At 46.3% G+C, this 23840-nt stretch overlaps 1 protein-coding gene across 2 annotated transcripts in view; it reads right to left on the bottom strand.

Annotated features, from left to right (window-relative positions):
* The window catches only part of SMG1 (SMG1 nonsense mediated mRNA decay associated PI3K related kinase), a 1401298-nt gene that overhangs the window by 741635 nt on the left and 635823 nt on the right, over positions 1-23840 (bottom strand). For both annotated transcript variants that reach the window (XM_069210224.1, XM_069210223.1), the window contains 2 exons: positions 8928-9176; positions 8526-8810 (listed from right to left, as the gene is read on the bottom strand). In XM_069210224.1, coding sequence (XP_069066325.1) covers positions 8526-8810; positions 8928-9176 — 534 coding nt within the window. The remainder of the gene's footprint in view (positions 1-8525; positions 8811-8927; positions 9177-23840) is intronic.

A 23840-nucleotide genomic window follows, 5' to 3' on the forward strand; every position in this document is an offset into this window, starting at 1 on the left:
GGAGTCACTCCCTTGCATCCACAGGCAGAACCTGCAACAATGACTGGCTGTGTGGGTCCTCTCTCCTACAACACTGCATGGATCTTGCAACACAGCTGGTGGTCTTGAGTGATCCCCGTGGTCCCTTCTACCAGCTGTCCAACTTTGGAGGTGGTGAGTCTTTGCCTTTCCTTGCAGGACAGTACCCCTGGGCACCGCAACTCTTGCAGCTACCACGGCTTCTTGGGTCTTCCTCCAAGGGATCTTCAGGCTCTGTGTAGCCCCGGCCTCCAGCATTCTTCTCTGCAACGCATAGTCTCCTGCCTGCTACTCCAGCGACATGGGACTCCTTTCCAGGTGTGCTGAGTGGGCCCCACTGCGACTCCTGTGTCTGCTGCCTGTGGTGCCTGCATCCTCGACTTCTGGCTCTCCTTACTGCAGAGGGTCGCCAGGGACTCCCCTTCTTGGGTTGAGTCCACTCGGACCTTCCTGGTCCCCAGCAGCTCTGCCACGTCTCTTCTGCAACACTTGCCTTTGCCAAGGCTTGTTGGTGGTTTTTCCACACCACTGATGGACTGCAAGTCTCCTTCCAGCGTGGGACATCAACTGCATCACTTCTGGAACTCACCCTCTGCTTCTCTGCTGCATAGCTGACTCCTGGTCTTCACCGTCAACCTTGTCCTGAATCTCCAGAAGGGAGGGTAGTGGCTCCTGCCCCAACCGGACACTCCAACTGGAACTGGACTTGGTCCCATTCATTTGCAGGTCCTCTTCGGTCTGGATCCATCTTCTGTTTCATGAATCTTGCAGTCCTTTTACAAAGTTTCTCTGTGGGTTTGGGGAAAAACCAGTTATTTAACTCTTCTCTCTCCTGGTCGCTGGGGGGCACTCTGGTACTTACCTTTCAGGTTCCTAGTTCCTCCAGCTCCCCTCTACAGATTCCACATACCTGGGTGGGGATCTGACCTTCGCATTCCATTTCTTTAGTATTTGGTTTGGTGTCCCCCAGGGACTCTATTGTTTACTGTTATTCCACTGTTTTCTATTGCTTTCTATGCCCATTCCTGATTACCAAGGTGTATAAAGTAGTGTGTTTACTCACCTGCTAGTAGAGTTGCCTATAAAGTATTTTAGTATTTGTGTCACTAAAATAAAGTTCCTTTATTTTTGTAATACTGTGTGGTTCGTTCATGTATTTAAGTGCTGTGAGACGATAAGTGGTATTGCATGAGCTTTGCATGATAATTCTTGGCTGCTCATCCACAGCTAACTCTAGAGAGCCTGGCTTCCTGGACACTGTCTACACCTCACTAATAGAGGATACATGTACCTGGTATAGGGTGATAACACCATAGGTGCTCACCACACACCAGGCCAACTTCCTACATGCAGGATCTTGGAGGCCGACCTACCCCTCTCTGGATTAGCTTGCACCACACAGTAGCTATATTAAACATCTTTCAGAAGTTTTTCAGAAACTTCAAATCTAAATAGGTTTCAAACTATTTCTCTTTTGGGAATAAAAGTAGAGACCTTTGCCCATTTTTTCACTGTAACATTCTCTATAGCTCCCTTTTATAACTATTAGCAGAAGTGGGATCACCTCAGTCATCGAGCTTCCTGGGCAGGGGAAATGAGCTGGGGATAGGGGAACGGGTGGCATTTTTATCACAAATGTGAGAGTAATGAAAATGTCACTTACCCAGTGTACATCTGTTCGTGGCATCAGTCGCAGTAGATTCGCATGTTCTGCAATAGCTCGCCATCTGGTGTTGGGCCGGAGTGTTACAAGTTGTTTTTCTTCGAAGAAGTCTTTCGAGTCACGGGACCGAGTGACTCCTCCTTTTGTCTCCATTGCGCATGGGCGTCGACTCCATCTTCGATTGTTTTTCCCCGCAGAGGGTGAGGTAGGAGTTGAATTGTAGTAATAGTGCCCATGCAATGGAGTGACTAAGTATGCACCTATTTAAGGTTGAGATGATACATATATAAATAATTGAAGGTAACTTCCAAACTGCTACAGGCTCCCGGGGAGGCGGGTGGGCACATGCGAATCTACTGCGACTGATGCCACGAACAGATGTACACTGGGTAAGTGACATTTTCAGTTCGATGGCATCTGTCGCTGTAGATACGCATGTTCTGCATAGACTAGTAAGCAGTTATTTCCCCAAAAGCGGTGGATCAGCCTGTAGGAGTGGAAGTAGTCTGAAATAATGTTCTTAATACAGCTTGACCTACTGTGGCTTGTTGTGCGGATAACACGTCTACACAGTAGTGCTTGGTGAATGTGTGAGGCGTAGACCATGTGGCTGCCTTACATATTTCTTGCATTGGGATGTTTCCTAGAAAGGCCATGGTAGCACCTTTCTTTCTGGTTGAGTGTGCCCTTGGTGTAATGGGCAGCTGTCGTTTAGCTTTAAGGTAGCAGATTTGGATGCATTTAACTATCCATCTGGCTATACCTTGTTTTGAAATTGGGTTTCCTGCATGAGGTTTTTGAAATGCAATAAAGAGTTGTTTAGTCTTTCTGATGTTTTTCGTTCTGTCAATGTAATACATCAATGCTCTTTTGACATCTAATGTATGTAGTGCCCTTTCAGCTACGGTATCTGGCTGTGGAAAGAACACTGGAAGTTCCATTGTTTGATTTAGATGGAACGGTGAAATAACCTTTGGCAAAAATTTAGGATTGGTCCTTAGGACGACTTTATTTTTGTGTAGTTGTATAAAAGGTTCCTGTATTGTAAACGCCTGAATCTCGCTTACTCTTCTTAGGGAAGTAATGGCGATGAGAAATGCCACCTTCCAGGTTAGGAACTGTATGTCGCAGGAGTGCATGGGTTCAAAAGGTGGACCCATAAGTCTAGTTAGGACAACATTTAGGTTCCATGAAGGAACAGGTAGTGTTCTTGGTGGTATAATTCTCCTAAGGCCCTCCATGAATGCTTTAATGACTGGTATCTTATATAGGGAAGTTGAATAGGTAGTCTGCAGGTATGCAGATATTGCTGCAAGGTGTATTTTAATGGAAGAGAAAGCTAGGTTAGATTTTTGTAAGTGAAGCAAGTAACCCACTACATGTTCTGGAGTTGTGTGTAATGGTTGTATTTGATTAATATGGCAGTAGCAAACAAACCTCTTCCATTTACTTGCATAACAGTGCCTGGTGGATGGCCTTCTGGCTTGTTTTATGACTTCCATACATTCTTGGGTAAGTTGTAAGTGCCCGAATTCTAGGATTTCAGGAGCCAGATTGCTAGATTCAGCGATGCTGGATCTGGGTGTCTGATCTTTTGGTTGTGCTGTGTCAACAGATCTGGCCTGTTGGGCAATTTGATGCAGGGTACCACTGATAGGTCTAGCAGCGTTGTGTACCAGGGTTGCCTTGCCCAAGTTGGTGCTATCAATATGAGTTTGCTTTGACTGAGTTTGTTTACCAGGTAAGGAAGGAGAGGGAGAGGAGGAAAAGCGTAAGAAAATATCCCTGACCAGTTCATCCATAGGGCATTGCCTTGGGATTGTTTGTGTGGGTATCTGGATGCGAAGTTTTGGCATTTTGCGTTCTCCCTTGTCGCAAACAAGTCTATCTGAGGTGTTCCCCAGAGTTTGAAATAAGTGTTCAGAATTTGGGGGTGAATTTCCCATTCGTGGACCTGTTGATGATCTCGAGAGAGATTGTCTGCGAGTTGATTTTGGATCCCTGGTATAAACTGTGCTATTAGGCGAATTTGGTTGTGAATTGCCCAATGCCAAATTTTTTGTGCTAGCAGGCTTAACTGCGTGGAGTGCGTCCCCCCCTGCTTGTTTAGATAATACATTGTTGTCATGTTGTCTGTTTTGACGAGAATGTATTTGTGAACTATTATTGGTTGGAAGGCTTTTAGTGCTTGAAAAACTGCTAGAAGCTCTAGGTGATTGATATGCAGTTTTGTTTGATGTACGTTCCATTGTCCTTGTATGCTGTGTTGATCGAGGTGTGCTCCCCACCCTGTCATGGAAGCATCTGTTGTTATTACGAATTGTGGCACTGGGTCTTGGAAAGGCCGCCCCTTGTTTAAATTTATGTTGTTCCACCACAGAAGCGAGAGGTAAGTTTGGCGGTCTATTAACACCAGATCTAGAAGGTGACCCTGTGCTTGAGACCACTGTGCTGCTAAGCATTGTTGTAAGGGCCTCATGTGCAGTCTTGCGTTTGGGACAATGGCTATGCATGAAGACATCATGCCTAGGAGTTGTAATACCATTTTTGCCTGTATCTTTTGTGTTGGATACATGCGTTGTATGATGGTGTTGAAATTTTGAATTCTTTGTGGACTTGGAGTGGCTACTCCCTTTGATGTGTCTATTATGGCTCCTAGGTATTGTTGTACCTTGCGCGGCAGAATGTTGGATTTTGTAAAGTTGACGGTGAACCCGAGTTTGAAGAGGGTTTGTATGATCTGATTTGTGTGATTTGAGCACTGTATGAACGAATGGGCCTTGATTAGCCAGTCGTCCAAATATGGGAACACATGTATTTGCTGCCTTCTTATGTGTGCAGCGACTACCGCTAGACATTTGGTAAAGACTCTTGGTGCGGTTGTTAATCCGAAAGGCAGTACCTTGAATTGGTAATGTATTCCTTTGAATACAAACCTTAGGTATTTCCTGTGCGATGGGTGTATTGGTATATGGAAATAAGCATCCTTGAGGTCTAAAGTTGCCATGTAGTCGTGTAGTTTTAGCAATGGCAATACTTCTTGTAGTGTGACCATGTGGAAGTGGTCTGATTTGATGAAAGTGTTCACTACTCTGAGGTCTAGGATTGGTCTCAGTGTTTTGTCCTTCTTTGGTATCAGAAAGTACAGTGAGTAAACTCCTGTGTTTATTTGTGTGTTTGGCACTAATTCGATTGCATTCTTTTGCAATAGTGCCTGCACTTCTATCTCCAGGAGATTGGAATGGTGTGTTGTTAAATTTTGTGCTTTTGGTGGTATGTTTGGAGGGAATTGTAGAAATTTTATGCAATAACCATGTTGGATAATTGCTAGAACCCAAGTGTCTGTAGTGATTTTCTCCCATGCTTTGTAATAATGACCTATTCGTCCCCCCACTGGTGTTGGGTGGAGGGGGTGAGTGACATGTGAGTCACTGTTTAGTAGTAGGGGTTTTGGGGCTTTGGAATCTTCCTCTATTTCTAGGGAATTGCCCTCCTCTATATTGTCCCCGAAAACCTCCTCTATACTGTCCCTGGTAACTGGACGGTGTGGCTTGTGAGGTGCTGGCTTGTGTGCTTTGACCCCGAAACCCCCCTCGAAAGGGCGTTTTACGGAATGTGCTGTAATTCCCTCTGCTCTGCGGGGAGTAGAGTGCGCCCATGGCTTTGGCAGTGTCCGTATCTTTTTTGAGTTTCTCAATCGCTGTGTCCACTTCTGGACCGAACAGTTCTTTTTCATTAAAAGGCATATTGAGAACTGCTTGTTGAATCTCTGGTTTAAATCCAGACGTTCGGAGCCATGCATGCCTTCTGATAGTTACAGATGTATTAATTGTCCGTGCAGCTGTATCTGCAGCGTCCATGGAGGAGCGGATCTGGTTGTTGGAGATGGTCTGTCCCTCCTCAACCACTTGTTTTGCCCTATTTTGTAAGTCCTTGGGCAGATGTTCAATGAGATGTTGCATCTCGTCCCAGTGGGCTCTGTCATAGCGCGCAAGTAGTGCCTGGGAGTTCGCGATGCGCCACTGGTTTGCAGCTTGTGCTGCAACTCTTTTACCAGCTGCATCGAACTTGCGGCTTTCTTTATCTGGGGGTGGTGCATCTCCAGATGTGTGAGAGTTGGCCCTTTTCCTAGCTGCTCCTACAACGACAGAGTCTGGTGGCAGCTGTGTAGTGATGAAAACCGGGTCCGTAGGAGGCGGCTTATACTTTTTTTCCACCCTTGGTGTGATTGCCCTACTTTTGACCGGCTCCTTAAAGATGTCTTTTGCGTGCCGGAGCATACCAGGGAGCATAGGCAGGCTTTGGTATGAGCTGTGGGTGGAGGAGAGTGTGTTGAATAAGAAATCATCCTCCACCTGTTCTGAGTGGAGGCTTACGTGGTGAAATTGTGCTGCTCTAGCCACCACTTGAGAGTACGCGGTGCTGTCTTCTGGTGGAGATGGCTTCGTAGGGTATGCCTCCGGACTGTTATCTGACACTGGGGCGTCGTATAGGTCCCATGCGTCCTGATCTTGGTCACCCTGGCTCATGGTGGTGTGAGCTGGGGAGTGTGATGGAGTTTGTGCTGGTGAAACGTTAATCACGAGCGGAGGAGAGGGTGGTGGTGTAACTCTTTTCACCACTTTTGGTTGTGGTGTTTGTTCCGTTTGGAACTCCAACCTTCTCTTTCTCCTAATGGGGGGAAGGGTGCTTATTTTTCCTGTCCCCTGCTGAATGAAGATACGCTTTTGCGTATGGTCCACATCAGTTGCTTGTAGCTCTTCCTCAAACCTATGCTTCTGCATTTGGGAGGTTAGCGAGTGCTCTTCTGTATAAGAGCCTGAAGCTGGGTCTGTTGCAGTTTGTTTCGGCATCGAAACTTTGTCTGCGTGTTTTTTCGGCTCCGAGGTGACTTTTTTTCTTTTCGGGGCCGAAACCTCTCGGCGTCGATCTGTTTCGGTGCCGCTGTCTCGGCGTCGAGCCGTGTCCACACCGGCATCTCGGTGTCGAGGCTTGTCTCCAGCACTTTCTCGGTCTCGAGAAGGCTGCGTGCCGGTGTCTCGACCGGAGTCGGACGATCTCGGCACTGTTTGGGCCTTTTTCGGTGCCGACGGTCGGTCACCGAATTTATGGGTCGAGCCATGGCCTGGTGGCAGTGGCGTCCCCTGGGCCTTGTAAATGTTCCTCTGAGTGGATTTCGACGTCTTACTCACGGTTTGTGTATCGTCGAATCCTTCGGAGTCTGAGTCTTGGATCGAGAAGGTACCTTCCTCTTCCTGTTCCTCGAACTCCCGTTGGGCTGTCGGCGCGGACGCCATCTGAAGTCTTCTGGCTCGACGGTCTCGGAGAGTTTTTCGGGACCGGAACGCACGACAGGCCTCGCAGGTGTCTTCGCTGTGCTCAGGTGACAGGCACAGGTTGCAGACCAAGTGTTGGTCTGTGTAGGGGTATTTATTGTGGCATTTGGGGCAGAAACGGAACGGGGTCCGTTCCATCGGCGTTCTTCAGCACGCGGTCGGGCCGACCAGGCCCCGACGGAGGATCGAAAAAACTACCCCGAAGGGCGCCGGAGCTCTTCGATCTTCGATGCGGTGTGGAATCTAAGTACGCCGATCCCGAACGCAACAATACCGACGAAAATCTTCAGAAATTAGCTAATTTTCCGTTCCGAAACTCGGAGCGACAGGAACACGTCCGAACCCGATGGCGGAAAAAAAACAATCGAAGATGGAGTCGACGCCCATGCGCAATGGAGACAAAAGGAGGAGTCACTCGGTCCCGTGACTCGAAAGACTTCTTCGAAGAAAAACAACTTGTAACACTCCGGCCCAACACCAGATGGCGAGCTATTGCAGAACAAGCGTATCTACAGCGACAGATGCCATCGAACATTCATTTCTACACTACAAAGCACTCCATGGTGTATCAGGGATCTCTTCCTAACTAATAAACAGTGGTATCTGTGCAAGGTAATAAACAGAAATCACTGCACGTGACACAATGAATTCATTATGTCACAGATCATGGAGTCTACTGGAGTTCTTACCGAAGTACAGCTGTGGCTCCAGGTGCCAACCATTGTTACTAGAACACCCTTCTGCCCCTCCACCATCCATTTTTTTGTTTAAAGGTTTCGTCCTACAAAATGTATTAAATACCTCAACAGCAATCTAGACACTGAAAACAGAGACCTTAAATGTGCACCTTAACAGAGCAGGCAACAAATGCTCATTAGTATTCACTTCTCAATAGAACACTCAGGACTTTGGAGGCTAAAGATTTAGCATGACTGATTTTGAGACAGACTGCTCTGAAACAGCACCCAAATGTTTGATGAACACTATGCTAAATCGGGGATCATGGCCATTAATATTAGGCTCTCATAGGAGGATCCTCACTCCAGAGTAAAAAAAAAAAAACTCACAGTACTAATCCACCAAGATATCTTTCAAGGGAATCAAAGCTTTCCTAGCTGGTTGGATGAATTCATGTTCAGAGAAGGATGTGCAAAAATGTGGGTCACAAGGTTAAAATCCAGCAAAACAGTCTCAGCATTACTGAGGCATTTAGAAATGTAATAATTTTAAGATGGCATAACAAGAGATTCACATGCCGGGAGACTGCTCAGCTTGTGGTTATCGGTCAATGAATAACTATTAGCAAACAGTAAATAAATCATAGTTTTGTTAATCAAGAAGTGACAGCTGGTTTATGGAAGCAATTAAAACTATGCTTTTTTTAAATTAGCATAGAAACCAGACATTCAGTACAAGTGCAAGCAAGGATATGCTTTTTATTGTCAAAAAAAGTATGTAATAGTACTTATAAAAATAATTTGCAAACAATCCCTGAGTGTTAATTATACCTGTAGATTCACTTTCAATGCGTGGATATTCTTCTTCCATTGTATTAACTGGTGGTAGATCGATCAAGGTGTGTATGTTTTTAGCCAAAGTCGAGAGTCCAGTTGGGTTTTGTTGTTGTCGCGCTCTATAAACCAGCTTCAGTTGGCTAGAAATTTCTTTCCAATCAGCCTGAATCCATTTTGCGAGTGTCAAGATAGATTTAGCCACTGCATCCTCTGCTTTGGCTGATTTGCAAAAGGATATGGCACAGAAACTCAGCATTTCCATGGCATGGGTGGACTGACCTGCACAACATGAATGTTAATTGATTTGGTTAGGTTATATATGAAAATATTACTTGGTTTGCCAGGTCTAAAAAAATAATCAACAATGTATATAATGTGAACAAAACTTCGACGTACCTGCTGAGTATAGTAACTTTGTTTTTTCAATGTCTAGTTCAGGGCCCCATTTTTCATCTACTTGATCTTGTATGGACATTTTTTTAAAATGATTGACCAAATCCTGAACTGTGGTAGCATGCCCTAATTGAACTTCACTGCACTGAGCAAGTAACCTTGTAGCAAGACCAACGTTGCCAAGTTTCCGAGAAAATTTGGCCGCTGTTAAACCGAGCTCCATGAGATGACTTCTGACTGGAATGGTCTTTTCTGAAAGAGAAAACATTTTGTTAAAATGCACACAAAAAACAGAGCATTAACTTAAGCATGGCAAAAGTGACAATGTAATAATTTCATTAAAAAAAAACTTTAATTTTAAACATTTTAGTTTGTAAATATTACTGTAGGAATTTGGCTCTTTATATGATAAAACACTAAGGGGTTATATCATGCAAAGAGTCCAGAGATTCCCCGAGAGGTGAAGAGGGCTCAATGTAAACCCAAAGTGTTCTTTATGTGGTAGTGTGGTCGAGAAGCCTTAGGCCTAACACAAAGGAGTATAAGACAATTGGTATACAGACAGTGATTAATAAATGACACACAATTCAAAAAGGAGATCCACACCAATTTCAGAAAAAATAAGCTTCTTTCAAAATCTATTTTAAGACCACGAAATACGTAAAAAGTTAAGTACGTTTTTAAAGAAAAATACTTTTCACCTTAGAAAAGGGAAACAGTGCAATTTTTAGATAGCAATGTTAACCTATGGGAGGAAACAAGAATGTGCTTCTGCAGGTAAGTGTACAACTTACAGTCTTAGTGTTCAGGATGAAGAATTGGCACGAGGCAAGATTCAGGTAAGTAGCAAATCTGCACTTCCAGCAGCACGGGAGCCAAAGGTGCAGGGTTCAAACTCTGAATCTGGGGACAATGTTATCTAATGGAGAAAGGGGGGGTAATCGAAGAGATGCTGCTCACACATGAATGAAGGGGCTTGGTAACCCAGTCTCCGAGGGTTAAGGTAAGCATGGGGCGGGGGATAAGAAAGCACAATTCTTACACCCTCAGTGGCACAGGAGTGCAGAGTGCCAACACAGCATCACATGCCCAATGTTGTCCAATGGAAAAAAGGGTAGTCTAAGAGATGCTACTCACAGTTGAGTAAAGCGGTTCGGGAGCCCAATGCAATCCAATGGGGGGAGAGCAGTTTCCAAAACAGGCTCTGGCCAGGAGGTCGGGTGAAGACAACCCAGAGCTGCTCAGGTAAGCAGAGATGGTAGGGGAAGTATGGGGCATCGTTGGTTGTGCGCCCCAAGGCCCAGGGTCTTTGGGTGCAGGGGTGTCCTTAGGCGTCAGAATTTTTTTACAGAGCAGGTAGCCTTCCAGTTGAGGCTGTAAGCGTCGCTGTGGAGTCCGGCACAGTTCAGCCCACAGTGGATTCTTGCTCAAAAGCACTGGGAATCTTCAAAGGACCAGTGGTCCACCTGTATTCAGGTCCGGGGCGTCGGGTGAAGAGGTGGATCCAGCAGTGGCTATGCAGTTACTCAGAGCAGAGTTCTGTTTTCTTTAAAGCTGATTTCTTCTAGACACGTCCGCTGTCTACAGGAGATCCTGGTCTTTGTCGAAGACAGGCAGTCCCCTAAGGCTCTGGCGGTTGCTGGGGTGCAGGACAGGTTGTCAGGATCTTCGAGGGCTGCAGACAGGCCAGTAAGGCTGGGGCTGAGTCAGTTGGTGTCTGCAGTCTTCTCTGCTGCTGCCTCTGTAGTGTTTGGCTCTTCTTAGGTCGTCAGGAATCTAGTTCAGGGTCTGATGGAGCCTCCTAAATACTGGATTTAGGGTCGTTACAGGTATGGACCAATGGGTATCTTACCTGGGGTGTCTACATGCACTATTGGGCCACTCTCCTGTGGGAGGGTGGCATAGTCCTAGCCCTGATTGGTTAAGTCCTACCATCTTCAAGATGGTGGACACTAAAAAATGTGCTTCACTCCAACACCTGAGGGGTGGAGTTGGCGCAGATGGGCACACCTCCTATTCTCAACTTGGTTTTCCCTCTAGTTCTCCTGACAAAAGTGGGGGTTTGAACCTTGTGTGGCCATCTGCTGCTAGCAGCAGAGGCAGGGGTCACATTACAAAAGGTGGCAGGCCTTTGAAACTTCCCCCTTGAGCAATGTGCCTTCCTGGAGGGGGTAGAGGTGCGACACCTCCACCCAGGAAGGGCTTTGTTTCTGGCCGCAGAGAGCAGAGTTCTCCCCCCATGCGTCCAGAAACATGTTTGATTTTGGCAGACTGCTTACAACTAGTCAGGAACACACCAGGGTTTGTAGCTTTTCAGGGGGCACCTCTAAGGTGCCCACTGAATGCATATTGCAATAAATCCAAACAGTGCCATCAGTGTGGGGTTACTGAGAGGAGTTGTTTGGTACCAAAGATTCCTGAGTTCAGTGAAGCCATCATGGTGCTGGGGAACTTGAGTTATTGAGTTTCCGGCCCAAGTACTCTCTGTATGGCTTCATCAGCACTTCCAATATTAAGATTAGACTTAGATACTGTAGGGGCGTATCCTCTCATGCAGCCTGAGATGTAGTGCACCCTGCCCTAGGGCTTGTAAGGCGTGCTACAGGGGTGACTTACCTATACCTCAGGCAGTGCTGCTGGACATGGCACACAGGCAGTGTGCCATGTCGACTTGGCCGCTTATCCACGCACCAAGGGATGCCAGTTGCATTGGCATGGCCTTGGTGAGAGGTCCCTAGGGGACCTTCTTCAGTCACCATGCCATAGGTACCAAAGGTACCATTTACTAGAGTCTTACAGAGGGGGGCTATAGTTGTGACAATCATGGTACAGTTTTATGGAGGAAGCACTGGCACAGGGGACCTGGTTGGCAGGGACCCTGTGCACTACAATCAATACCACATTATTTTTCAGGCAAAAAGTGGGGGCTAACCATGTCAAAGGAGGCACTTTCTCACAATTACCATTTAGTCGTTCAGTCTGGAATCAATTTCAGTCCTTATTACAAGTGATCATGTGGGAGTCTACCCAAGGACTTAAAATGCTGAAATACCTTCTAAAACAAGCTGACCATCATGATCTATGAACTCATCCGTAACAGCTTAAAATGCTAAAGCTGTTTGGCCTTTAAAAAAAATGGTGCTAAAGTCAACAGCTGTTAAAGGGCAGACTCCTTCCAGATTCCAAAAGACCTACTTGAAGGCACAATAGTGAACTTCTGAGTTAAACAGTCAAGGCAATGATCCTCCTTTTAACCTACTCCTCCACGCCTTCCTTCTTCAATGCCCCCACTATTGACTATTTCCTTCCTTCATGTTCAGTGCTGGATACTAAGCCTTTCTCTTTCATCCCATGCCTCTCGCTACTTCTACTCATTTTTTTCAATGTGTATACTCATTCAGCTGAGTCGGCAAAACACCTTATTCATGCTTTGATTCTATCATGCCAGCTATGCTTCACCTCTCTTTGTATTCCAAATTTTCTCCTGAGTTCCCAATTTCTCGTTTCTCTTGTTCCACTAAATTATTTTAAAGATTGAGATACTAAGTAAAGGTAATGATAAGGGAGTAATAGTAAAGATTAAAAACAGAGGCATTCACAGCAGAGGAAAGAAATAAGGTTCTTAAGAAAAATGTCACACAGAAAAGGAAACAAGAGGATTTCTTCCTTCAAGGACTAACAGTGGTAATCGCACCTGTGTCTTCAAGACTAATGAACGTCGGCCAGGACAAAATCAATCATAAAGTCAACGTTTTTCAAAAAAGAAGACTGCGCGAAGTGAAACAAGCGTCAACAAGGTGCAGGACATATCAAACCAGGGTGCTTGGTGCGCAATGAAACAGTACAAAAAATTAGAGGTAGAAGAATGAATCTAGACCAGAGTCATATAACTGAACAAGAAAGAGTTAATAGGGATTAGAGATTGACTATTCATGACTTTACACTCCAAGTGAGCAGGATGAAAATCAGACTGACAGTGGTCAGATGAGGGTAAAGCAAAAATTGTGAAAGGCAATCAAGAAATTGTGAAAAAGCGAGAAGGGAAATAGAATGGCATGTAGATAGAAGACAAGAATAAAGTGAGGGGTATTTTGTTCAAAAGAGGCAGAGTAGAAGCATGTTTAGAAGAAAGAAACATTCAATAGGCAGAAAGAAATGTTATAATACACGAAAAGTCACCTAACAGGAAGTAGAGGGTGGTAGATGTTAGTAGATAAGAAATCAAAGTGAAGCACAGGATGAAGAGCTGGGGCACAAGGGCAGGTGTCAGTCAGAAAACGATCTAATAGAAGGGAGGCGGTAAGAAGCTAGGAAGAGATGTACTAGAAACAGAAAGTTCTGATTAAAGAAATATAAGTGAAAGGAAGAAATATGGGGGTGGTGCCAGAAAAAAATAGACAAAAGTGTATAAGGAGTAATGGGACAAACTGGAGGGTAAAATGTAAAGTGCAGTGTGGTTGCACTTTAAGAAAGAAACTCTGCAAATATATTAATTCAAACTCATGAAACCAAAAAGGGAAATTCTAGAATGGGGTAAATGGACCAACTACCACCTGTTCAGCATCTAGTCAAAAGAGCAAGTGTGGAATCTAAGTGTGATTAAAGGATACACAACTCTCCCTGATATCTCGTGTGAACCATGTTATATAAAGATCATTTTACCAGACATGCCTAAGTGGAATCTTCCTTTAGTTAGTATTTAGGTAAAAGGTACAAGCCACCATCAGTCTAGAAATCTCCTAACTAGAGTATGCAAAAGGAATATACCTTGGAGAACCTTACAAATGTTTAAAGAGAAGCTACGGAGAATGCACACCACAGGTTCAAGACTATTTCTTAACCTAATCAGGCCGAATTTTCTGAAGTTCAAATCCTAAAGTGGCGGTGTATGGTTGGATCCATGAGCCCAAAGCAATGGTCATAACACCTCTTGCAAGGCAGACTAAATACTCTGCTCCCTAAAGGAGAAAACATTATTCCAGAGCTCTTTGCTCAAATCCCCTACTGGTGGAAAGTAGTCAGTCTGACCAGCTTATACATGTAACTCTCACCCTTAATGAATAAGATTAACCTGCAACCATTTCAATTAACCTACTAGGTTTTAACTACTATAACTGCGCACGTCTTTACATTGTCAAACTATTCCTCATCACCTCATACTTATATGCTACAGTGCTACCACATAACTTAGTATATTTCTCCAAACCGCATGCACTTTCTCATACACATCCAATATATGTTAATACATAACCAACACCCTTTCAACCCTTCATTACAAAATGGACACCCATTATCCACATGCAAATCAGAGTAATCTGTAACCGCATGAGGATTATGAAACACTATATTATTACTATAATACAATACCCATAACGCAAGCTGCCACAAAGGCAAGAATACCAAAGTCTAGTGAAATACACAGCTCAGTGAATATCTACCCAGGTGGCAGATGTGAAGTGCCAGTACAAACTTACATTTAGGAATCAGGAGTTTCTACAGTATCAACAAGTGGTAACTGGGACACCACGTGTTACTTCCTTAGACACAATGCACAGTGGTCCATACCAATGGATGTGGTAAGCTGGAAACAGGGGAGTGCTGCAGTAAAAGGAGAACTCAAAGATTCCAAATGCACGATGCTTTATATCCGTAATAAAACACAGACAAAACAATGCACAAGCTGTATTAAATACAAGCCCTATTATCAGCACTACCAGGATTACAATGGAAACAACGTGCAGCACCATATACAGAACATCCACCAAAATTCAAAGTCAAGATTCTCTACTGTCATGAGGGTTCTAGATGTAATATACGCAGTCTATTGCTATATATGTGCTTAGGTCAGCATCAAAGACACTCCTTAAAATAAGGCCCATGCATTCTTCCTACTTTTATGAGGAATACATTGTGTCAGGAGATATTTTGCATGGAATGGCGCCAATTTCTCTAACTAGAATGGGGCAAGAATGCAGCAAAATAGAGGACGGACACCCTTTTACCTGCTTGAATTAGATCAGGAGAATTACATTTCTGAAGGAAACTGTTCCACAGAGAATATGTCTACTGTTTGGCTAGAATGACAGACAGTCCTCTGGCTGCTTAATACAACTACACTGACATTCTAGATCTATTGCGGAAAAGAGGCCTTGAAGGCTAGAAATGTTACACTTTGATAGCCAGTAACAGCTTCAAGCCCTCCATTTATGCTACTTAGGGAGCTGCAATTAGGAACACGGAGTTCAATTAACGAGCCAATTCTTTTCAAAGCACCAAGCCAACATATTTGGCCCGATTCCAGGTTCACATTCGTTACAGTTGACACATGGAATGTGGGGAATTACTATAAAAGCCCACGAAGAAGGGCTTAATTATAGTACAAACCTACAAATATACACTGTTGACCCATAGACATATTTGTGTGCATACTACTGCAAGGTATTTTTCAACATACACCAAACATTGCAGGCTAGAGGATGCACAGCATAAGTGAAATAGGGAAATTAAGGAAGACAGTTACAACAGATGATAAATATCAGATAACTACTTGTAGGAGGCTGGCCTGGTTTGTAGTGGGTACCTTAGGAACTTACACCTTACTTCAGGTTCAGTTATCCCTTATTAGTGAAGTACTAGTGTTCTAGCAGCTTAGGCTGATAGAGGTAGCTACAGCAGAGCAGCTTAGGCTGAACTAGGAGACATACAAAGCTCATGCAATACCACTTATAGTTACCCAGTACTTATACACAAGTAAAGACTATACTCAGTGTTACCAAAATAAAGGCATTGATTTGGGTGACAGTACCAAACATATCTTAGCAACAATCCTCCTTCTGGAGGAAAGGAATATACACTAAACACTAAAATTAGACAAGTTAATAGTCATAGAACAATGCAAACAGTAGGAAATGCTATAGAATGCAATGGGAGAAAATAGGTCTAGGGGCAACACAAACCATATACCAAGAAAGTGGAATACGAATTCCCCCCTAGACAAGTGTAGTGTGTGCAGAATCGCTGGAAGAGTAAGAATTCAGAAAAGATGAGTAAATTACCTCACCCCAGAGCCCAGAAAAGCAGGAGTAAAGTACTGCAAGTTTCCTTAAGACACACTACACCTCGTTTTGGGGATTTTGCAGCAGCCAACCAAGTCTGCAAAGAACAACTGCCGGATTATGGGACCTAAAGACCTGCAAGGGAAGGGGACCAAGTCCAGAAGTCGAAAGAAGTTCCAGGATGGACAGGAGCCCCTGCCAACCCAGAAGAGGTTGCAAAAGAAGAGTCCATGGTTAGTCGAAGACTGCAGAAATGCACCCTAGGAAGATGCCAGCGGGTTCCTGCGTGATGGAAAAGATGTCCCACGGCGTAAAGATCGTTGTAGATGAGATTTTGTGTTGAAAGGCGCCAACAAGGCTTGGCTATGACAAAAGTGAGTTTTGCTGGATGGTCCCAGGAGAGACCAGGGGGCCTCAACTCGGTGTGAGGAGGAATAGGGGGCTCTCAGCACTTTGGAGAGCCCTCAGGATGCCAGCCAGCAACGCCAGAAGCCGCGGGATCTGGATTCAAAGGAGGTGCAAAACGTGGTTGATGCAGCACAACAAAAGAAGGTCCCACGCCGCCGGAGAACAACTCAGCGAGTTGAGCGTCGCAGGATGGAGTGCTGGGGACTGGGCCAGGCTGTGCACAAAAGAATTTTGCAAAGAGTGCAGAGAGGCCTCAGGAGGCGAAGAAGTCCCTGTACACAGCGGTACAGTCGCTCTGGGGGAAGGCGGGGTCTTACTTCCTCCAAATTGCGTCAACAGGACCTCAGGACAGTCTATATCAATGTCCACCCTCTGTGTCCTTTGGGGCACTCTCGTCGCTGTGAAAGGAGTCCCAGTGTACCGGTCGTCGTCTTGATAAGTGCCTGCTTGGAGCAGAGGGGAGTGAATCTGTCACTGCATAGATTTCTTCGGTCCTTCTGGTGCAGGATGAAGACAGGGAGTCCCTAGAGCGTGCACAACGTGGAAACTGTTGCAGTTGCTGACTTGGAGCGGAGGTTGCTGAAGAAAAGTGTCTCTTGTAGACACTTTGTTGCAGATACAGCATTTCTTGGTGCAGGCTGCGGTTGATCCGAGTTCAGAAGAGTCTAAAGTTGTTGCACAGGATTCCTGAAGGAAACTTGCAAGCACAATCTGAAGAGAACCCACAGGAGAGACCCTAAATAGCCCTGAGAGGGGGTTGGCTACCTTATCAGCTAAGGACCTATCAGGAGGGGTCTCTGACGTCACCAGCTGGCACTGGCCACTCAGAGTCCTCCCCTTTCCTTTGTCCAGTTTCGTGCCAGAGCAGGGGAGAAGGGGTCCCTGAACCAGTGTAGGCTGGCTTATGAAAGGAGGGCTCAATCTGAACCCTTCAAAGCATTTCCAGAGGCTGGGTGAGGCTACCCCTCACCAGCCTGTAACACCTATTTCAAAAGGGAGATGGTGGAACACTCTGCTCTCAGAAAGAAATGCTTTGTTCTGCCTTCCTGGGACTGGGCTGTCCAGACCCCAGGAGGGCAGAACCCGGTCTGTGAGGATGGCAGCAACTGTAGCCATCATTTCTTTCTTACTGAAAAGACCGGCATGGCTTCAGCTTGTCTAATTACAGGCACCTGATTAGTCTCTTGGCTCCAGCAACCCACTTGGGGCAAAATGAAAAAATTGCAGGACCACCACAACCAGCATGCACTGTTACTCACTTGAGAGGCCCACTGGGGCGGACTGGTATTTAAAGAGACTAATCAGGTGCCTGTAATTAGACAAGCTGAAGCCATGCCGGTCTTTTCAGTAAGAAAGAAATGCCTGGCACACTTACAGCACTGGCTGCACCTACGAGGTTGAAACACTTTTATATTTTTCTCTGCTGAAGAAAGGATTGACCTAGAAACACGTGTCCAGATATGATTTTATTACCTAAGGCCTGGAATAATGAAATTGCTTAAAGAATTCACTGTGAGTTGCTGGCTTTGCTTTTTCTTCCCGTTTATATAACCTGTTGGGAGTGCGCTTTCACATGAGGACAACTTCGTTTTTGATATATATATATATATATATATACACACACACACACACACACACACACACACATATACATATATATGGAAAATGTCACTTACCCAGTGCGCATCTGTTTGTGGCATGTTTTGCTGCAGATTCACATGCTATGCATAGGTCCTGCCATCTACTGTTGGGCTCGGAGTGTTACAAGTTGTTTTTCTTCAAAGAAGTGTTTTTGAGTCACGGGATCAAGTGACTTCTCCTCTTCGGCTTCATTGCGCATGGGCTTCGACTCCATCTTAGATTGTTTTAACACAGAGGGTAAGGTAGGAGTGACAGACTGTAAAGAAAAGAGATGTCCATGCAAATGGAATAGAGATATATATACATATGTACAAATGAATGTTTTAACTTAAACGGCTACAGCTCCCGGGGAGGGCGCATGTGAATCTGCAGCGGAACATGCCACGAACAGATCTACACTGGGTAAGTGACATTTTTCGTTCGATGGCATGTGTAGCTGCAGATACACATGCTATGCATAGACTACAAGGCAGTTTTCCTCCCATAAGAGGTGGTTAAGCCTGTAGGAGATGAAGTTGTTTGAAATAGTGTTCTTAGTACAGCCTGTCCTACTGTGGCTTGTTGTGTTGCTAACACATCTACACAGTAATGCTTGGTAAATGTATGGGGTGTTGACCAAGTGGCTGCTTTAAAGATTTCGGTCATTGGTTTATTTCCTAAAAATGCCATTGTTGCTCTTTTTTTCCTGGTGGAATGTGCTTTTGGTGTTACTAATAGCTGCCTTTTGGCTTTTAGGTAACACGTTTGGATGCATTTTACTATCCATCTAGCTAGTCCTTGTTTTGAGATTAGATTACCAGTATGTGGTTTTTGGAACGCCACAAATAACTGTTTGGTTCCCTAAATGATTTAGTTCTATCAATGTAATACATTATAGCTCTTTTAATGTCAAATGTATGCAGCGCTCTTTCTGCTACAGAGTCTGGCTTTGGGAAGAACACTGGGAGTTCCACTGTTTGTTTGATATGAAACGGTGAAATCACCTTAGGTAGAAATTTTGGGTTTGTGCGAAGAACAAGTTACTTACCTTCGGTAACGAAGTATCTGGTAGAGACTCTATCTAGCTGCAGATTCCTTACCTTAGAATTCCCTGGCGTCAGCTTCGAATCCGGAGTTTTTTGTGAGCAGTACCCTGCGCGCGCGCTGTCGGACGGCGTGGTTCGGATCCGCGTGCGTCGACCAGCTCTGCGTGCGTCGTCAGCATCATTGGAGTCGTCTATGACGTCATGGTTGTCTATATAGACGCTGTCTCGGCGCGCATACGTCAGTTCTTTTCCACAACTTCCCGCGCCAGAAGCACAGAGTCATGGAAGAACCAACTAATACACTTTTAACCTCTGACTGTTTGGAGAAAAACACTATCATGCCTGTAAGAAAGGCAAAAGTTGCCAAAATGAAACAAATATATATATATATATATACATATATATATATACATACATATATATACACATATGCATATGAGAAATATTTTTCCCAGAGCGGGGAGGCTTGGGCGGGTGTAAGGAATCTGCAGCTAGATAGAGTCTCTACCAGATACTTCGTTACCGAAGGTAAGTAACTTGTTCATCTGACAGAGACTTCTAGCTACAGCTTCCTTACCTTAGAATAGATACCCAAGCTATAACCCATGGTGCTGGGTCTGAAGGAGATTATTATTATATATTTTTTTTTTAACTAGGAAGTCCTGCAAGACAGAACGGGCAAAATGCCCCTCTCTTCTCGCCTGGCTATCCAGGCAGTAGTGCTTCGCAAACGTGTGTAAAGAAGCCCACGTTGCGGCCTGACATATGTCCACCACCGGTACGCCACGTGCTAATGTAGTGGTAGCAGCTTTCCCCCTAGTGGAATGAGCTCTCAAGCCCTCGGGAGGCTGCTTCTTCGCCAAAGCGTAGCATATTTTTATACAGAGAACGACCCAGCGCGAAATGGATTGTTTCTGTACTGCCCGACCCTTCTTTGCACCAACGTACCCCACAAAGAGTTGGTCGTCCACCCGGAACTCTTTAGTGCGGTCAAGGTAGAACGATAACGCTCTTTTTGGGTCCAGTCGATGGAGACGCTCCTCTTCCTTAGAGGGATGCGGTGGTGCAAAGAAGGTGGGCAGGGTGATACTTTGACCCAGATGGAAAGGGGTCACCACCATGGGGAGAAAAGAGGCACGAGTTTTTACCACCTCCTTGTCAGGATATATCATTAGATAAGGAGGTTTAGAAGATAAAGCCTGCAGCTCACTCACTCTCCTGGCCGATGTAATTGCCACCAAAAAGGCTGTCTTAATAGTGAGCAGCCGGAGAGGACAGTTTTGCAAGGGCTCGAAAGGCGCACACATAAGGAAGGTAAGAACCAGATTAAGATCCCACTGGGGCATAACGAAAGGCACAGGCGGGAACAGATGTACACAAGTCCTTTCAAAAATCTCTGTACTATAGGTGATTTAAACAGAGATGGTTGATTAGGCAACTGAAAAAAAGCCGATAAGGCTGCAAGATAGCCCTTGAGAGTCCCCAAGGAGGAACCCTGCTGGGCGAGAGACAAAATAAACAAAAGGATGTTAGACAGAGAAGAAGAAAGAGGATCAATAGACCTCACTGAACAATAAGAAACAAAACGTTTCCAACGGCAGGCGTAGATCGACTTAGTAGAGGGACGCCTGGCTGCCAGAATAACATCACAGACTTCGGGAGGGAGGTCTTAAACCATCAACTGTTGCCGCTCAATCTCCACGCATGAAGGCGCAGAGTTGACAGGTTCGAGTGGAGAACCTTCCCCTGCTGCTGCGACAGAAGATCCTCCCGAAGAGGCAGCCTGATTGGAGGATCGATGCTCATTTTGAGAAGCTCTGGATACCAAACTCTCCATGACCAATCCGGAGCCACAAGGATTACTTGGGCCCGGTCGTTCTTGATTTTCTTGAGAACTCTGGGCAGAAGTGGTATAGGCGGAAAAGCGTACAGGAGGCCTGAACTCCACTCACGACGAAAAGTGTTGCTTAGCGATAGCCCCCTTGGAAACTCCAACGCGCAAAACTGCTGACATTGCGCGTTCTCTGCGGAGGCGAACAGAGCTAACCAAGGCTCTCCCCACTGCTGAAAGAGTCCTTGCGCCACCTCCGGATGGAGACACCATTCATGATCCTCTAAGCATTTTCGGCTGAGTTCGTCTGCTCTGGCGTTCAGAGAACCTGCCAGGTGTTGAACCACCAGGGTCATGCCCTGCTGTTCCAGCCATGTCCAGAGACGTAAAGCCTCTTGACAAAGGGTCCACGACCCCACACCGCCCTGCTTGTTGCAGTACCACATTACGGTGGTGTTGTCCGTGAATACCTGCACCACCTTCCCTTTCACAACAGGAAGAAATGCTTTTAATGCTAGCCGGATCGCCCGAAGCGCCAACAAGTTGATGTGGAGCCCGGATTTCGCCGGAGACCAGTGACCTCTGATCTCCACCTCCCCCAGATGGCCGCCCCATCACAGAAGTGACGCATCTGTCACTACCGTTAGATCTGGTTGGGGAAGGGAGAGGGGTCTGCCCTTGACCCACTCGCAGTTCACTAACCACCACTGCAGATCTTCCGCAGTCCTCTCTGAGATCTGAACCACGTCAGTAAGATTTCCCTGATGCTCTGTCCATTGGAACTTCAGGTCCCACTGCAGAGCCCTCATGCGCCATCTGGCATGCTTGACCAACAGGATGCAGGAAGCCATGAGTCCCAGCAGCCTCAGAGTGTCTCACCGAGATCCAGGATAGAGGCCGAAACATCGGAATCATAACCTGAATATCCTGAACCCGCTGATCGGGAGGATAAGCCCGATACTGCACTGTGTTCAGAACAGCTCCGATGAAAGAGAGCTTCTAAGAGGAAGTCAGGTGTGACTTCGCCACATTTATAATGAACCCCAGTGAATGCAAGAGGTCCGCCGTCGTCTGGAGGTGGGTGACGAGAGCCTGGGGCGTAGAAGCCTTCAACAGCAAATCGTACAGGTAGGGGAAGACTGAAATCCCTGACCTGCGCAAATGAGCCGCCACTACCGCCATCACCTTTGTGAACACCCGAGGGGCACTGGTGAGACCAAAAGGAAGCACGGTAAACTGAAAATGCTCGTGGTCCACCTTGAACCGCAGGTAACAGCTGTGGCTTGACAGGATAGGAATATGGAAATACGCTTCCTGCAAATCCAACGCTACCATCCAGTCTCCTTGGTCTAGGGCAGACAAAACCTGAGCAAGAGTGAGCATCTTGAATTTCTCCTTCTTGAGGAAGAGATTGACGTCCCTTAAATCCAAAATAGGGCGAAGGCCTTTTTTCTTTTTGGGAATCAGAAAGTAGCGGGAATAACAACCACTGCCTACTTCTGATATCGGGACTCTTTCTATGGCTCCCTTGGCCAAAAGAGCCGAAACTTCCTCGCGGAGCAAAGCTAAATGGTCCTCCATCAGCCATTCCTTTGTCGGAGGGATAGAAGGAGGGAAAGACTGGAAGGGAAGGGAGTAGCCCTTCCGTATGATCTGCAGGACCCAATTGTCCGTGGTGATGGAAAGCCAGCGAGGGAGATGAAAAACGAATCCTCCCTCCAATTGGACGGACGTGATCCTGCAGAACCACACTAGGAGGGCTTTAGGGCGCAGTGGAGGGGGGCTGTGTGGCGGTCAACCTCTGGCCAGACCCTCTGGGTCTGATGGTACCACGACCACGTCCTCTTCCGGGATGCTGTGAAGCCTGAGGATGGAGGCTAAATTGTGGCTGGCGCGGCACCACGCCACTCCCGAAGCCTCGGAAGGGGCGAAAGATAGACTGCTGTCATGCCGGCGTTGAAAGGCCCAAGGATCTGGTCGTGGCTCGAGAATCCTTGCACCACTCAAGCGCGGAGTCTGCCTTTTCGCCAAAAAGGCGAGACCCATCAAAGGGCATGTCCATCAAGCTGGACTGGACATCCCCTGAAAACCCAGTAGAACGTAGCCAGGTGTGGCGACGAAGGGCCACTGACGATGAAATCGCTCTGCCCAGCGAGTCGTCGTATCCAAGCCACACCGGATTGTAAACTTGGCTGCATCTCTCCCATCCTTTACAGCCTGGGTGAGAGTGTCCCGTACGCCCTCCGGGACCTGGGGCAGCACTTGCGCCACCGTATCCCATAAAGTATGGGAATAACGGCCCAATAGGCAAGAGGTGTTTACAGACCTCAATGCCAGGCTGGAGGAAGAAAACATCTTCTTCCCAAGCTGATCCAGCCTCTTGGATTCCCTATCCGGCGGAGCGGAAGGGAAGGCACCACGTGAAGTAGAGGCTTGGACAACCAAGCTCTCAGGAGTGGGGTGTTGTGTCAGGAAACTAGGGTCGCTGGGAGCGGGTCTACGGCGGCGGCCGACCGTCCTATTCACAGGATCCCCTGTGCTGGGTTTGGACCACGTACCCAGAAGGACGTCTGTAAGAGCCTCATTGAAGGGCAACAACGGTTCTGATGTTGACACCCCCGGCTGAGCACTTCTGTCAGGATATTTGTCCTGACTGGCACCGTAGGCAAATCTAGGTCCAAGACCTCAGCTGCCCTATGCACCACCATAGCGAAAGAAGCCCCCTCCTCCGTAGCCACATTAGGAGGAGAGAGAGCATACCAGTATCTGGAGATGTGTCCAGTCCACTGGCCTCCCCTAGATCCACATACCAGTCCTCCTGCAAACCTGATTCTAGAGGGTCCTCAGACCCCTCCCATTCCTCTCCTGCGTCTGGCTGTTCCAAATAATGCTCAGACAATGATCTGGGCCGAATCAGCTCCGTCGCTCCGGCTCATCCGGAATAAGGATGGGGCTG

This window comes from Pleurodeles waltl, chromosome 10 (assembly GCF_031143425.1).
Source record: "Pleurodeles waltl isolate 20211129_DDA chromosome 10, aPleWal1.hap1.20221129, whole genome shotgun sequence".
In the NCBI taxonomy this organism is placed as follows: Eukaryota; Metazoa; Chordata; class Amphibia; order Caudata; family Salamandridae; genus Pleurodeles; species Pleurodeles waltl.